Source organism: Chaetomium strumarium (genome assembly GCF_033439665.1).
Source record: "Chaetomium strumarium strain CBS 333.67 chromosome Unknown B0T15scaffold_6, whole genome shotgun sequence".
NCBI classification, from domain to species: Eukaryota; Fungi; Ascomycota; class Sordariomycetes; order Sordariales; family Chaetomiaceae; genus Chaetomium; species Chaetomium strumarium.
In genome coordinates this window covers 705,012-720,196 of record NW_026944434.1, presented here as the reverse complement: position 1 = coordinate 720,196, position 15,185 = coordinate 705,012, and the positions used below count along the sequence as shown (strand labels likewise).

The window sequence follows — 15,185 nt, the reverse complement described above, 5'->3', positions numbered from 1 at the left end:
TGCCTTAGTCTAGAGCCTTACCGGTTCCCCCTCTCTCCCCTGTGCATTCCCCTGTATGGCCCTTCCATTTCAGCCAGCACCCATCAGTCCATTCGGACAATCTGACGTCCCACCTAATCGGCATGCTACGGGAATCCCGCTCAACCGCAACGAATCGCTCGACCTGGAAGCTTCCTTGCAGGAAACTGACATGCCGGTGGCATCCTATAGAACCATTCGTCCATGAGATGAATCCGATTCTGCAAGCGTCCGAGGAACGGCATATGGACGGCCCTGCCTTACATTGAGATCTGCTTCGACGCCGGTTCCAAGTTCCTACGCTGTGTCGTGCTCGAGATTTGGCTGGTACTAAAATGGGAAATAGGAGCGGACTTTGACATATACCAAATGACATCACCGCCTATATTATGGAAGACTTGGTGTTAAACTTGACGTAGGCTTTGCCATACCTAAGCTGGACATTTTCGGAGCTCGAGGCCTGGATCTGGGACTGCTTGCCCCCTAGCCCTTGATCATGCATGTGCTAAGGGAGGTGGAGGAGGGCATGGCTACCGAGGTAATATGGGGTCGTGAGCAAAACGCCGAGAGCGGAGGACGGCGGCACTTCATAATGGCTCATACATACTAGTAATCCTTCCGACTTTCAAATCATCATCGATCAGGGTCCCTCTGCCAAGATTTGTGATGGAGCAAAAATCCGCAAAATGAAAAAAAAAAACATACAACACCGAGGATTCCCCAGTGGTCACCCACCTGAGTACTGGTTCGGCCCTTGGTAGCTTGACTAAGGGAGAGCGGACGGGATCCCGTATTTTCTACCAGGTATGGTCGTATGTGCTAATCGGGTCAGAAACAAGGCATTATATTCGGGGAGTGCAAGATCACAGCAGATTTGGGGGGCTGCCAACATAGGAAGTTTTGCATATTGTGTAATTACTACCAAAAATGCGGCGCTGTGACGCGGGGAGATATGAGTACTACGATTGTGAGTACGACCAACACTACTCCTTGGGCTTTCCAAAAGCGGCAATTGCAGCCATCCGTCAAACGGTGGAATCCTCTGGGAGTCGAGCCGTAGGTGCGGTTGGAGAGCTCTGGCCAAGCCATACTATATGTGATGGCTAATAAGAACGCTAGCCAAGTCGTACTACCCGAGGTAGCGTATGGCTTGGGATCTCGGACCGTGACCCAAGCAAAAAGGAGGTCGCTAGTAAGCAAAGCATTGCTAGGGTTGTGGTTATCGGCTGAGTGCGACGAGCGACACTACAACGATGGTAAGAGTCAGACTTGTTAAGTCTGTGTGAAGTGACAGGGAGATGAACCGGACTGGAAATGGCCGGCCAGACGGGACAACAGTTGATATATGGGAACGAGCGGGCTTGGTTGCGGCAGGGGAGGTTGTTGGTAGATGTCTAAGATGTCAGAGTACTAGTCTCTCCGAAGATATCGGGAAAGCCTGCTCAGTACAGAGGGTACCGGCGCCCGGGCCGATCACGGGGCCTTTCTGACTAAGATATTGATATCCAACTGTATGGTAGAGGTCTAATCTAACGTCTAAATGCCCGAATCCTCTATTGTACCCGGTTCAAACACGCTCCCCCATCTCCAACCCGGCCTCGTCGCTCTCCGTCTGCGGGCGCTTCTCCTCCTCCTCCTGCTCCCCAGCCGCCCGCCGGAACGAGTGCGACATCTGCGGGAAGAAGATGCCCGGCGCGAACACGGCCAGCAGCAGGCAGGCGATGAGCACCATGAACGACTCGAGCACGACAAACGACGGCTCGTCCTGCATGATGTGGTTGCCCCAGCCGCCGGCCATCTCGGCGATACGGTAGATGCAGCGGATCAGCAGCGCGACGTAGGCCAGCGCCATGGCCCAGAGGAACGCGCGGAACTTCTTGTCCGCCCACAGCGCCGCGCCGGCCTGGTGCTCGGGCGCCACGTTGTTGTTGCCGCCACCACTGCCGCGGAAATACCGCCCCACGCGCACCAGGTAGTCGGCGGCCATGGCGCCAAAGAAGCCCAGCACGACGACCTGCAGCACGATGCCGGCCATGATGGTCCGGTTGCCGTGCTGCAGCAGCGCGTAGTTGTCGCCGCCGGCCGAGGCCGCGATGCCCCCGCCGATGGCCTGGATGACGAGGCAGGAGACGTCGGCGGGCACGAAGAAGAGCGGGTAGACGCGCGGCTTGACGCGGCTGAGCGACCGGTTGAGCGCGTTGACGGCGTGCTTGAGCGTCAGGTACAGGCCGATGCACACCAGCGTCGGGCCGAGGATAATGGCCACGATCTGCATCCTGAAGGCCCCGTCATTCCACGGGTTCGTGGCGAGCAGTGTGCGGCCGACATAGCCTTTTTTAAAAAAAAATCATTCGCGTTAGTGTGTGTGTGTGTGGCATAAGGGAAAGGTGGTTGTGCATGGAGGGATGTGTATGCACATACCGACACACTCAAGAATGGTTCCCGCCACGATGGCGATGGTGAAGCCCCATGTCCGTTTCCATACGCCTAGCGAGAGAGCGATGAGCGCCGCCAAGCCGAAGCCGATGGTGAAGAAGATGTTGAGGCCTTCGTTGGGGTAGTAGCCGAGCGTCGTGGCCTTGACGGGGCAGATCGGCGACACCTCGTGGCAGACGGCGTATGAGGGCCGGTACCCCTTGGGCAGCGAATTCGTCGACATGGCGCCTGTGGTAAGGTACTAAAGCAAAACTGCTGACGGCCGGCGGGGCGGGGCGATTTTGTAACCTCGATCAAGCTGGCAGCCCGGGACTTCGGACGTGTGGACCAGAGGGGACCGGTTCGGTCCGATCAGATAAAGACGACAATAAAGGCCGGGGAAACTCGATCCGAGGTCTGCGGAGAAAAGAATAACGAGAGACTAGAGTTAGTTTGCAGAAAGGTCAGAACACAGCATATGAGGGCGAAGAGGATGACGCCCTCTCTTTTCTACGGAGCCCTCGGCTACGGATGGATCGGGCAGTGCACTTTGTTAGGCACACTTGGCGGATGCAGCGTTGCATCGATGTGAGATTCATCCTCCTCGCTCCTTTGCGTCATCTGCAAGCCTTGCCCGATAATGCGTCTCTGCATGGTTCTCTGCATGGGCTCGGCGTGAAATCTGAGCCATTGGGGGCTGCGTGTGAGAGATGGGTGGGACGGTCATATCTCCGAGAGGCGTGGTGAAATCCAGGGACTCGGGACTCGGTATGGTTACGGTGGGTACGCGAGTGCGACTGGAAACACACCCGAGGGTGAAGTTTTCTCAAAGTTCCGGTGTCTGATTTGTCGGTGTTTGCGAAACCGAGCAAAATACGATTGGGACGGCGCCCTGGGGTGAGCCAAGATTTCCGGCGGAGCTTTTCTCGAAGCTCTGGTCCCCGTGTTCAGTAGGCATCCCATTCCGTACAACCCCCACCACTTCGCTTTCGCTCTTTACTGCTGAATTTCTAATTCCTCTCAATGTGCCTCAATACCGACTTTAAGCCCCCAACCATCTTACTTACGGGCATAAGACACACGGGGCAGTAAGCCAGCTCTTCACGCAGAGCAACACATCGTTGCGCAGGTCTGCCCTACCGCGAGCCGCGAGGGTGGGTTAGCTTTTATGGCATTGCAAGGTGGGGATTCAAGATCTTTGTCGGTGGACCATTTGATTTCACACGTTTTCCGGTTCCTGGTTCCGGCCCACTGACAAGCCGAATCGAAACCGTCCCCAGATTGCAGACCGCCTCTGGGATGTCAGCGTGGTCCATTCGTTCTGTTCCCCTGCCGCTCCCTCTGTTTATTGTAGGTACATGTACAATACAAACATACCTGGATTTTCAATCCGTGCTGAACCCATCGAGCTCTGGTTGATAGCGAGTAGATTGTAGGGTGGCATCTCCAAGACTCCAAGGACTACCTACGGTGCCCAGGTAGTATTCAGGAAACGTGGAGGCAGAAACCCAAGCTGCAATAGATGGATGCGAAGTGCAGCTAAGTTGAATAGAGCTATCAGTTAGGGGATCACGGACCCAAACATACGGCCTTGGCTAACGGTGACACTGACAGTGACGATCTGATTCCTGTCGCCTTACCCGCGATTCGAACCGTTGCTAGCCCTCGGTTTCGGGACAGCACCAGCCAATCATCGTACAATCCATGCCGCAGCGCATCTCGATGTCGGATCGGGCTGAAGCAACGGCTCCGGCAACTTCCGTCCTTCCGATCGACACCACGGAGCCCCCGCCGCCGAGCCCCGCTTCCGTGGCATCGTCCCCTGCGAGCGGGTTGCCGACGCCTTCCACAGACTCCATACAACGCGCCCCATGGCCGGCCGGTGGCGGTCGACGGACCCACAAGAAGAGCCGCACAGGCTGCTCGACTTGCAAGGCGAGGAAAATCAAGGTGGGTTTGGAATGTCTCATACCGTTCGGTGTCTGTAACCAAGCGCAGCTAACCAAGGCCCAGTGCGACGAGAGACGGCCAGCCTGTCTCAACTGCATATCCCATGGCGTAGAGTGCCCCTTCCTCAGGGGACGCAGCGCCGCCGCAACCAACCCGCGGACATCATCCACAGCCAACTCACACTCCTCAGCGTCTCCCGCCAACCCGCCCTCCCCCTACGCTGGCGCGGTCTCGGAAGCGGAAGGCGGCGGGGAACAGCTGCCGCTCCTCGAACTCGAGCTGCTCCACAACTTCACCACCAAGACGTACTCCACGCTCACCGCCGACGCCAGCCTGTGGGAGTTCTGGCGCGATGACGTGGTCCAGCTGGGCCTGACGTGCGACTACATCATGCGCGCCGTGCTGGCCGTCAGCGCGCTGCACCTGGCCTACCACCGGCCCGACCGCCGCAACTTCTACACCGAGTCGGGCATCCTGCTGCACCAGAAGGCCGCCCGCTCGGCGATGCGCGTCATGGCCGCCGAGCACGAGATCGACAAGGACACCGCCGCCAGCCTGTTCATCTTTAGCATGCTGACCATCTTCTTCGGTACATTCTATCCTTTTCCCCTCCTTGTTGCGTTTTCGTTCCGCACAGCGGCTCTAATAACAACCCCTCTCTCCCCAATCAGCGTTAGCATCCCCGCGCCGCTCCAACCCAGACGGCACCTTCTTCATAGGCAGCAGTAGCAGCAGCAGTCTTAGTAGTAGCAGCAACAGCGAGCTCGGACGGTTCCCGGACTGGGCCTTCCTGGTGTCGGGCGGCAAATCCATCATGGACGTGCTCGGCGAGCGCGGGCTGGACACCGTCGCCGCGCCGTTCCTGCACTACGGCCGCGCGCGCTGGCACGCCCACCGCGCCAAGCTGCACGAGCACTCCTCCAACGAGCCGCTGCTGGCCCCGCTGCGCGCGCGCATTTTCGCCACCACCACCACCGGCGGCGGCCGGCGCGCGGCGGGGGCCGATGAGGAGTCGACGGAGCTGCTGCACACCTACGCGCACGCGCTCGACGAGCTGGAGCTGGCGCTCGTGGTCAGCCGGGACCCGGCCACCCCGAGGGACGTGCTGGACGCCATGGTGTGGCTGTGGGAGGTGTCGGACTCGCTAGTGCCGCTGCTGCGGGGCACCGAGCCGAGGCAGGAGGCCGTGGCCATCTTTGCCCACTTCTGTGTGCTGCTGAAACAGCACGAAGCGCACTGGTGGCTGCAGGGGTGGGGAGAGCACGTCATGGTGCGGGCGCTTGAGGTGTTGGATGAGGAGCACAAGGGTTGGATCGAGTGGCCCATGAGGGAGATGGGGTGGATGGGCGGTGGTGGAGGAGAGGGGGCCGGTAGTGGCGGGGAGGTGAATTACTACGCTAGCAGCAGATGATGGATAGAATAGAGAGTATTTCCCCTATTCACGTTTAGAGTCGGCACAATAGCAAAGTCGGCTCTGCCGTTGGAGACAAAGACGTTGTTGGTAGTTTATGGATGGTCTAGTAGAGGCTGCAGCTTGTTGGGAAATGTCGAGACACAATACATGGGTCCTATGTGCAGGGTCGGCAACTCAAAGTTTCATCGGTGTCTTCATGGTCCGCTGTGGGATACGGACTCTGGGAATTCTTGTTTTGGAGAAAAGCCATTCACCCACCTACTAGGCCTGGAGACGTGTGACAGGGAAGGAACTCGAGGTAGGGAAAGCGAACCTTAAGGTTCGGTATTCTAATCGGCGCGGGGTGGATAACGAGAGTATCAGAGCTTCGTTCGCCTGCCATATTTTGGCTGACAGACCAGAGTATCACACAGGCTGACTTCACTCGGCTTGGGGCTGGCCTACTTACCAGGTGGATCTGAACACCCTCGTCGACATCTCGCTGATGGCACTCTCCTTCTTTCTTTCCCAAGTTGGTTGATGGGATGTTCGAGCGCTCCCAAACCGTGTCAGTGCCTGAGGATCCATGGTAGAGTTTTGTTACTGTTACTGCGAGGGGCTGTTGTGCAGCCTTGCTGCAAGCAGAAATACGAGGACGCACACCTAATCACTCCCCCCCACAGACACCACCGGGTTGGATTCTCGGCCCCGAGTCTCAAAACCTTGCGCTTGACTGGGAAATCACTCGAGACGCGCAAGCTCATGCTCGGACAATTCGCCACTTTGGCGACATTCGGTGATTCACACTGCCATATTCTGGATCCATGATCCATCACTATGACCAGCACAGTGTCTAGACGTAGACTAGAGAGACTAGGACAAAGCGCAACTCAAAACGCTGACCGAAGCAAGATGGGGGCCCCCACGGCTAGGGCCAGCAGGCTTCTCTATGGGTCGATGGCATGGAAGTGGAAGGGCAAGGAGCGGGGAATCCTGACTCCCTTGCGTCAGCAGTGCACGCTTGGACTACATGTACCAGCAGCTTGTGACAAGTTTTTTATGTGAGTACGTGTCGTAGATGGAGTACGTGTCATAGATATGGATGGAAAGACTTGCAGAGAAGGGCACGAGAGGACGGGAGAAAAGGCGGTCACCCGGGTTGCCCTTGTCAGAGAGATGTTGCTGAATCTAGACCATCGCAGATGTATCAAGATGCGTTGTTGCAGGACTGCCTAGCCATGCGGCTTTTGACACGAGCTTTGGATAGGTAAATGGCTGCGTTCCAGAATTACTTGATGTGATGACAACACCGAGGAGTTGCCCATTTAAGCAAAACGGAAACCGTGATAGTAGCGCTCGGTTATCAACGTCACAACACAATCAACGCATGTAGTCTACGCCCACTGACTTGATTGTAGTCGATGGCCTTTCGTCGGATTTGACTACGACATACAAGGAACCGTGCTTACCGGACGTGTTGAAAGGGGAGGGTGCGGTGCTGGAAGTAGTATTCCTACCTAAGTATCGACTATCAAGTACTCTCGGGCGTTGATATCAGGCTCGGTCGGGCGTGGAGACTCTGGACATTATTTAATAAATAAATACCTATTTATCAGCGTCCTTGGCCGTTAGCTTGAACGACACCCTAAAGTGATACACAGAGTCCGTCCACAAGGTTCAATCGGAACACAGCTTGGCTTGGGTTCCTCATCTCGCCACGTCGTGGGTTATTTTCGGTTCCCCGTTTGTGCGCCCCCCGCAACGAGGCGGATCCATCACCTGCGTCACGATTACCGTACACTGCAAGTGCGTCGCTCATTCAAGGAGCGAAAAGAACCCCGTACCAGATGCCCTGTGTATTGCCTTACGTTTCGTCGGCTCTATAACGAAAGCGTCTCAGTTTGACATATTCTATCCGAGCAAAAGGCCTGGACAGATCCTGACTTCGTGTGTGTGGGTACTGGGTTTCGTGTCTCACTTATTCTGCCCAAGGCGGTTGAGAGACTTTCCCTCCTCTACACTAGGGCAAGCCCCACTGTTGCATTCGCTCGGCAAGTGGGGCCAGCCGCCATGGTGACGTAGGTAATGTATATCTGCTTTGCACAGGTTGCCATAGCGCATACGGATATCGATGCAGCAGTTGATGCAGACAAGGCAGGCTGCAGATAAAGTGCCGAGCGATTATGAGCCTTACCACCGTGTTATCCAATTTTCTTCGAGGTGGTTTAAGAGAAACCTATGGTGTAGTTAACAATCTCCCCGGAAATGCTTACACGTTGGGTACCTATAGTATTGTACCTGACCAGTGTCAGGAACCAAAGGCGGAGAGTACCTGAGGACGGGATTGGCGTCGCATCTGCAGGACAAAGGAAGGGGCAAGAGCACCGGACGTGCATGACTCGGGGCAATGGATGTGCAAGCCGATAGCTTTTAGCTGCTAGCTTCAGTTAGTACTTACCTACCTTAGTACGGAGTCCTCGACTCGAACAGCCATGCCGGCAAAGCTCGGGCGTTAACTCAATCAAACCTCTAGACGGAACATTGCTCCCATCGTCTGGGCGCATAAAATCGCGAGTCATCAGAAAGAGAAGGAAGGTGGTTAGGCTCTTGATTTCTCGATTGCTGGCGCTAACTCATGGAGTACGGGTGACCCGACCCTCGAGAAACGGGAGAAAGCTGAGCTAGGCCACCTTCGGCAGCTTCACACGACTTGTGTAAGGTACGGAGTAGTTGCCCCTCATTCCGTGTCAACTGGACGTAACGCAGCCGGCCCTCACCAGTCTTGATCAAGCGATGAATTCGAGGAGAAATCCACATTTCCGTGGTTTGCAGGAATGATGCCGCTCGGGTCCTGTCACTTGCCTCTTCTTGGAAACCTCTGACGCCCCTCTGTACACAGTCCATATGTACACCGGACTAGGGTTGGCGGAGTGCCAAGACCGAGACCGCGGTGATCCCTGGACGCGACTTGACACCACCTCTCGAGGGGGGGCTGGTCGACCTTCTTCCTGACATCGTAGGCCCTCATCCTGACGCTAGAGCGACATGGTGTGCAACTCGGAGGCCATCGCATGGGTGGCAAGGCGCTGGGCCAACCTCCCACACCAAGCGGGAGTCCGGCGACGGTGGTTGGTGCTGCGGGCCCAGCGCTTTGCCGCAAGGGGGCGAGCAGCGGCGGGCAGAGCAAGCCAGGGAGCCACAACTGAGCACGATGAGGTATCGATGAGGTATGTATTCCTGTGGGCATTGTAATTTGATACTGTAGGTACACGTCAAATAGCTTCAGAGAAAGTTGGGTGGTCTGAACTTTTCCACCATTGAAGCTCTAGTGTGAGTGGATGGTGGCTCGATGCAGTCGCAGCCCGTGCGCAAGTGCAGTCATACAAAAAGCCCCCTTGGCACCACCCCCTGGTTCCTGCAGAGAACCGAGGAACATCCATCTCTCCATCCCGCATTTTCTTCTGGCTGGACCTGCTTTTTGTTCCTTACCCTGCCCGTATATACGGCTTTCCCAGCTGCGGCACTCTCCGGGGATTTTATTTTGTCTTGGCTGCAATCGGCCTGACTCCCTTTCAGCCTGAGCTGTGCCGTTCTCAAATCCCCACCGTGGACCCGGATGCGCTGGAAGCACCCAAGTAGCACCCGCTCCATCCCGCACCGTATCTTTTCTCGACAAACAACCTGGAAAATACGACATCCATCTCACGAACATTTTCCAGGCCGATCATCGCGCAACTGCTTCTCAACTGCCACGTTCCCGAGTGAGCAGTTCCAGCGGTTGGACCCGGATCCGATCCCTTTTCTGATCCCACGCACGCATCGCCCCGCTGGCGCCTCCGTTTCTTGCGTCGGCCCGTCGGCGCAATCACCTGGGCATTCCCAAACCGCTTCCCCCGCACTTACCCCTGCGGCGGGCTTAGTCGTCTCAGCCTCGCCGGGCTGTCGACACTTCATCTCGCCGTCGTCCAGGGCCTAGCGGCCACCCCTTCCGACCGAAACGTCTGTGACATCGTAGACCTTAACCATGGCTCCAGCATTTCGGCCCGTCAATATCCCGCGGGAAGACTCGGCCACAGAAGCTACTTCAAGCTCACCACCGAGAACACCGCGACCAACGACCGCCCCCGCCCAGTCAACAAGACCACTTGAGGACGCCACGACGCCAACTCGAGACAGTTTTGCGACCAGCGCGTTGGCGTCCCAGAGGCCACTTCCAGTCTCGGGACCTCCCGACTCGGTGCAGATACCCGAACTAAGACCGCCCAGAACGACTGTCGACTCCCGACAGGCGGGACAATCCGGGGATTCGCAGGATGGTGGTGACGATATGTCAGATGACGAAGGCAGCGCGAAAGTGGGCGGAACCAAGAACAGAAAGAAGAACCCGTCAAGGTTTCCCTGCAAGGGCTATCCCCCGTGCACCCTGAGCTTCACCAGGAGCGAACACCTGGCTCGTCATATCAGGTAATGTGCAAAGGGCTCATGAACTTTGTGTGATGGGTCGCTGACGGTGTTGGTTCCTTAGAAAGCATACCGGGGAACGGCCTTTTGCGTGCGGCTGCGGGAAGCGCTTTTCGAGGTACGACAACCTCCGGCAGCACTCGGCTACCGTACACCACAGGGAGGATATTCCGCCCGAGTCTCTTGCGGCTACAGGAGCACGTTTCCAAAGGCAGCACAGGACGGACAGGATACGCCCCACCAGCAGCCGATCCAGAGCGTCACCAGGCGACAGCATTCGATCTGGGGGCCGTGGTCACGCAAAGAGTTTCTCCATGTCGTCCATGTCGAGTATCGCAAGCGCGAGCTCGCTGGGTTCTACGTATCCCGTAGACGAGGCTCGCCCCAGGCCGCCGCCGCTCGTGATGGCGGATGAGCGGCCGAGGTATCCGGGGGGCGAGCCATACTACAATCTTGAAGGGCAATATTACTTGCCACCTTCGCCGAGTGATTTCAGCACCCCAACCTCGGCAACGTTCTCTCACGGCCAGAGCAGCCCTCATTGGGGCCCCGCTTATTCTGGCCCTTCTCATGCTAGATCTAACAGCATGTACGCTGGCTCCAGGACACCCGGCCGCCGCTTGAGCGTGCCATCCGGGGCCAACCCTTTCCAATCGCCGCATGGCGTAACCTTCGGAGGGCCCTTACCCGGGCCGTCCGGGTTGAACGCGTCCTCGGCCGGAGATGAGGCATGGCGCAGACGCACGTGGCATCCCGACACGGATGGTGGTTACTACGGGCCGCCAAGCAGACCCCCGTCACAGACGGTACGTCTTCCAGGCATAGAGACGTTCGACCGGATCGTGAGGGAGAATGAAACCGCACCCTCAATGAATTCTGTCCTGCAGTTCACCGACTCGGATCACTGGGATCGACGTGAGGACCCAATCAGGCCCGCAATCAATAACACCCCACCGAGGGACAGCGCTTGGGCATGGGCAAACGAAGCCAACCAGGCCCTCCTTGCTCAGGCTGAGCAGGCTCGGGTCGGATTCGAGCCTGAGACGCATACCGCGCCGAGAGGAGCACTTCCTCTATTATCGAGGCCAGCGTACCTTCCTCTCGAGCCTAGGCCTCTGCCTCGACATCAACATACCCTGTCAGCGCCTTTGGCCAGCACTACACGGCCACCTAGTCACTTCGGATGGCACAATGGGCGATCTACTTTTACCCCGCCTGAAGACACCAACCACTATCCGCAGCGGCGAAACGTCATTGACCGCATTCTCCACCCGAACATGGGATCCTTCCAAGGATTTCCGGCTCGCGAGCAGCAAGCTGCTATGCACCAGCAGCCTGAACCTGGCAGGGCGCGGATGGAGCGGATCCCCGAGCGGCCGCCGAACCCGGGAGCAAACAGGGAGTTCCTGCGTGGACTGGACGCGCTCGTAGCCGTTGCGACCAACGAAGCGTCTCAGCAGCAGCAGCGCTTTAGGGGTGAACCCGGGCAACAATACGAAGAAGGAGTAGGAACCAATTAGGTATTCTTCTTCCTTTCTTGGTCATCTTTTCTTGGTCATCTTTTCTTGGTCATCTTTTCTTCTGCATCTCCTGTTGCGAGTCTCCTAATGTATGGGTGGGCACGGTTGCTTGGAGTTGAAGCTAAATTGGTCCTGCGTTGGTTTTGCTTTTACCTGGGGCGCCATCGGAATCGGAGAAAAAAAAAAAGGAGTGACGACCATCTTGTCTTGCTTTTACGAACTACGAAACGACCAAGGGAACTACTAGGTCACGGTGGAATACCCAACTCAACTCGGACGGGCGGCATCTGTGGATTTCAGATCATGGCAGGAAACGGTGGCTTAGGTTGCATTTCAGCGGGGTTCATTCACGACTTGTTGGGGACGATATGGTGCATGGCGAGATATGATGATACCCCCTTGAGAACAAGAACATGGGTAGTATGATATTTTATTTCCTTTTTCTTTTTGTTTTCCTGTTTCTTTTCTTTTCTTTTCTTTTCTTTTTTTTTGGGTGGGGGGAAGGGGGGCTTCTTGCTTCTGCCCGATTCCATCACTTCGGGATGGAGGAGGGGATTCGGAGGATGGTGGTAGATGTTGTGTACCGGGTCGGTGACACCGAGAGCAAGGTTGTTTATGTCGCGGGTGATGTCGTTTCTTTCGTATGGGGATGTTGCAGATGTTGTGGAGGGGGTCTATGTGGAAGGTTCTTTGGAGGGAGGTGTGGAGTAGTTTCTTTGGAGGGAGGTTGCTAATATGAAGTATGGTGTATTTGCTTGCGCCTAGCTTAGTATGGATTAATATTGATTGTATGCTTATTATGCACGACCTCGAGGATGTGTGGTTGGATCGGGTAAGCGTAGTGTAAGGTAGTACTGATACGTCCCGGCTAGTTGTCCGCTCAAGATGTGGTGGAGTGAGGGGAGGAAGATCACGAGCATCGACTAGGACGTCCCAACATGGCTACTAGCATTTTTTCTTAATGCTTAAGCCACCTTGTAATGCTGCGTAAAGTCATAGCGCACTTCCATGGGCGCCAGCAGCAGCTCCTTCAGGAAGGCCTCGTCGGTCTCGCCCTTCTTGAGCAGCTGCATGAACTCATCCCTCTCCAACCTCGTGGCGGGGTCCCTGTCGGACACGCGCCGGAAGTTCTCCTGCGAGATGGGGTCGATGATGGTCCGCCACTTCTCGATGCGCTTCTCCGAGTACAGGTCCAGGATCGACTCGTCCGCCCGGCCGTCCCAGATGCCGGCCAGGCAGTCATATAGCCCGCCGACGTCGACGAAGCCGCCCGTGATGCCCAGCCCGCCCCAGGGGTTACACAGGTGGGCCGCGTCGGCGGCGAGCAGCACGCGCCCGACGCGGAATTGGGGCGCGCACCGCTGGTGCATCTTGTACGGCGAGAAGTTGACCATCTTGTAGGCGTCCGGCTTAGGGTGGCCCGGCAGGATGGTCTCGAACTTCCACGGCTGCCGAGCCAGGTACTCGTCGCGCGACAGCCCGGGCGTCTCGCCGTAGGTGATGCGGTAGAGCCCGTCGCGCGTGATCCGGGCGGCCATCTGTTTTTTCATCAAGTCAAGTCAGCCAGAAGAAGTGTTAAGCCGAAGCTAGTTTCTTTGTTTCTTTCTTTTGTTTGTTTGCGATGAGGAGGTGATGGAACGAAAGCTCAGGGGGTGGGGATGTCTTACAAAGAAATGCTCCGGGTGGATGATGAAGTTAGCGTCGTGCCAGCCGAACTTCTCCTCGAACGGGTAGTATGTCTGTCCCAGATTGCCATGCCGTGGCCTGTGTCAGCGCGCGTGCCCCCTTTCTGATCTCTTCTTCCTTGCAACCTGCTCGCCAAACTCCAGATGAGAGAGCTAGAGAGGGATGGGAGTATAAGGAAAGACTCACATTCGTAGCGATAATCTGCGCATCCCACGTGAAACCAGGGAACTCATCCCCAAACAGGCTCCTTCTGACGATGCTATTCGCCCCGTCGCAGCCGACCACATAATCTCCCCTGACCACGACCACCTTCTTCTTCTTCTTCTTCTTCTCCTCCTCCCCTTCATTTTCTCCTCCGTCCGCGCCAACCTCGACCTCGCACCACGCCCCTTCCGCGTCCTGCCCCACACGCACCACCTTATGCTCCCACGAGACGGTCCCGCCGTACCTGCGCGTCACCTCGTCCAGCATCAGCTGGTCCAGGTCCTGCAGCGCGAGGCAGTGGGTGCGGACGTCCATGCCGTCGACGTCGCGCAGCGCGTCGTGCGCGTTGAAGCCGGCGACGTAGCGGTGGCCGGCCGCCGCGTCGCGCCGCCAGCACATGGTGTTCAACACCATGCCGCGCGCGCGGATCGCGTCGGCGATGCCCGCCCGCACAAACTCCGGGATCGCCGGCGGGCCGTAGTGCGCCGCCCGCGGCTGGTTGTCCAGCTGCGACGCCGCTTCCAGGATCTGCACCGGGATGCCGTGCTTGGAGAGCAGCAGCGCGAGGAGCAGGCCGGAGGGGCCGGCGCCTACTATTATGATCTACTTATCATAATGGGTGGTTAGTGGGCGTGGAACGAAAAGAATGGGTGGGGAGGAAGGACGGTGAATAGTAAATACTGACTTTGGAAAAGGGGCGTTTAGTAGGTGGTGAAGCGTCCATCTTCTTGGCTCTGTTGTTGGCGACGTCGTCCTCCTGGGCGTTTGGTGCGAGTAGCTGACGGGAAAGGGAGGCGAGACGTTCTCGTGGGTCTGTCATTTGTCGGGATGGGGATGGGATGTAGAATCGGAAACAGAGTATTACTAGGGATTCCGAGATGATGGGACACTCACGCGTCCTGGGCTACCTAGACTTATGAGCGGCCGCGGGTCCCGTTCTACCAAGCGCCATCTTCCCCCGCATTCACGGGGCGGGATCCGGGGAACCTAAGCGTTCGGACTACAACTCGTAGCTGTCCGGTCCAGGGGTCGAACCTATGGTAGAGCATTCGGGTTGATGCAGGCCATTGCAGGCGATTCCAGGCACGCGGCCTGGGCCTGGGTCGTTGTTTTATTGCCGTCGGACCCCACCAACCCCAAGCAGTTCGCGTGGTTTGTGGAACCCTGCAGCAGCTTGGGACCCGTGTTGGATGCGGGTTGTGCGGGGAGCGTTGGGGTTAAGGTTGGTGATGATTTGGGGACGCGGCCGGGGTCCGGCAGACGACAACCGGGGGTGCTCGGCGGGGTTAGTCGGTGCCGTGTACTACTGTACCTACCAGTACAATACTTGTATGGCCTCCTCGTCTCTCCAGCCTGGTCTGAATACTATCAGTCAGGACGACGGGCTAACCGACGTTCTACAACCATCCCGTCTCCCCTACTAAACGGATATGGAGCCCAAGAAACAATGTTTCGGGCCTCCATTTCCTTAGTTTCAACTTTCAAGTTCCACTAGTGAGACTATCACATTGCGAATTCAAGAATATTCACTCAGTAGT

At 57.0% G+C, this 15,185-nt stretch overlaps 4 protein-coding genes across 4 annotated transcripts; 2 read left to right on the top strand and 2 right to left on the bottom strand.

The window, feature by feature from the left end:
- Positions 1-1,546: 1,546 nt before the first annotated feature.
- On the bottom strand, positions 1,547-2,820 carry B0T15DRAFT_261703 (RTA1 like protein). Its single transcript, XM_062863343.1, has 2 exons — positions 2,440-2,820; positions 1,547-2,349 (listed from the first exon to the last, which is right to left on the bottom strand). The coding sequence occupies exons 1-2, from the start codon at positions 2,675-2,677 to the stop codon at positions 1,586-1,588; spliced, it is 1,002 nt and encodes a 333-aa protein (XP_062718812.1). The 5' UTR covers positions 2,678-2,820; the 3' UTR covers positions 1,547-1,585.
- A 947-nt stretch (positions 2,821-3,767) lies between these two features.
- Positions 3,768-5,921, top strand: B0T15DRAFT_261738 (uncharacterized protein). Its single transcript, XM_062863344.1, has 3 exons — positions 3,768-4,383; positions 4,447-4,972; positions 5,055-5,921. The coding sequence occupies exons 1-3, from the start codon at positions 4,138-4,140 to the stop codon at positions 5,792-5,794; spliced, it is 1,512 nt and encodes a 503-aa protein (XP_062718811.1). The 5' UTR covers positions 3,768-4,137; the 3' UTR covers positions 5,795-5,921.
- A 3,879-nt stretch (positions 5,922-9,800) lies between these two features.
- Positions 9,801-12,141, top strand: B0T15DRAFT_559694 (uncharacterized protein; the record flags this gene model as incomplete). Its single annotated transcript, XM_062870514.1, has 2 exons — positions 9,801-10,240; positions 10,302-12,141. The coding sequence occupies 2 exons, from the start codon at positions 9,801-9,803 to the stop codon at positions 11,755-11,757; spliced, it is 1,896 nt and encodes a 631-aa protein (XP_062718810.1). The 3' UTR covers positions 11,758-12,141.
- A 214-nt stretch (positions 12,142-12,355) lies between these two features.
- On the bottom strand, positions 12,356-14,574 carry B0T15DRAFT_261661 (uncharacterized protein). Its single transcript, XM_062863342.1, has 4 exons — positions 14,333-14,574; positions 13,630-14,250; positions 13,425-13,496; positions 12,356-13,295 (listed from the first exon to the last, which is right to left on the bottom strand). Exons 1-4 carry the CDS (start codon positions 14,465-14,467, stop codon positions 12,723-12,725), a joined length of 1,401 nt encoding a protein of 466 aa, XP_062718809.1. The 5' UTR covers positions 14,468-14,574; the 3' UTR covers positions 12,356-12,722.
- Positions 14,575-15,185: the final 611 nt, after the last annotated feature.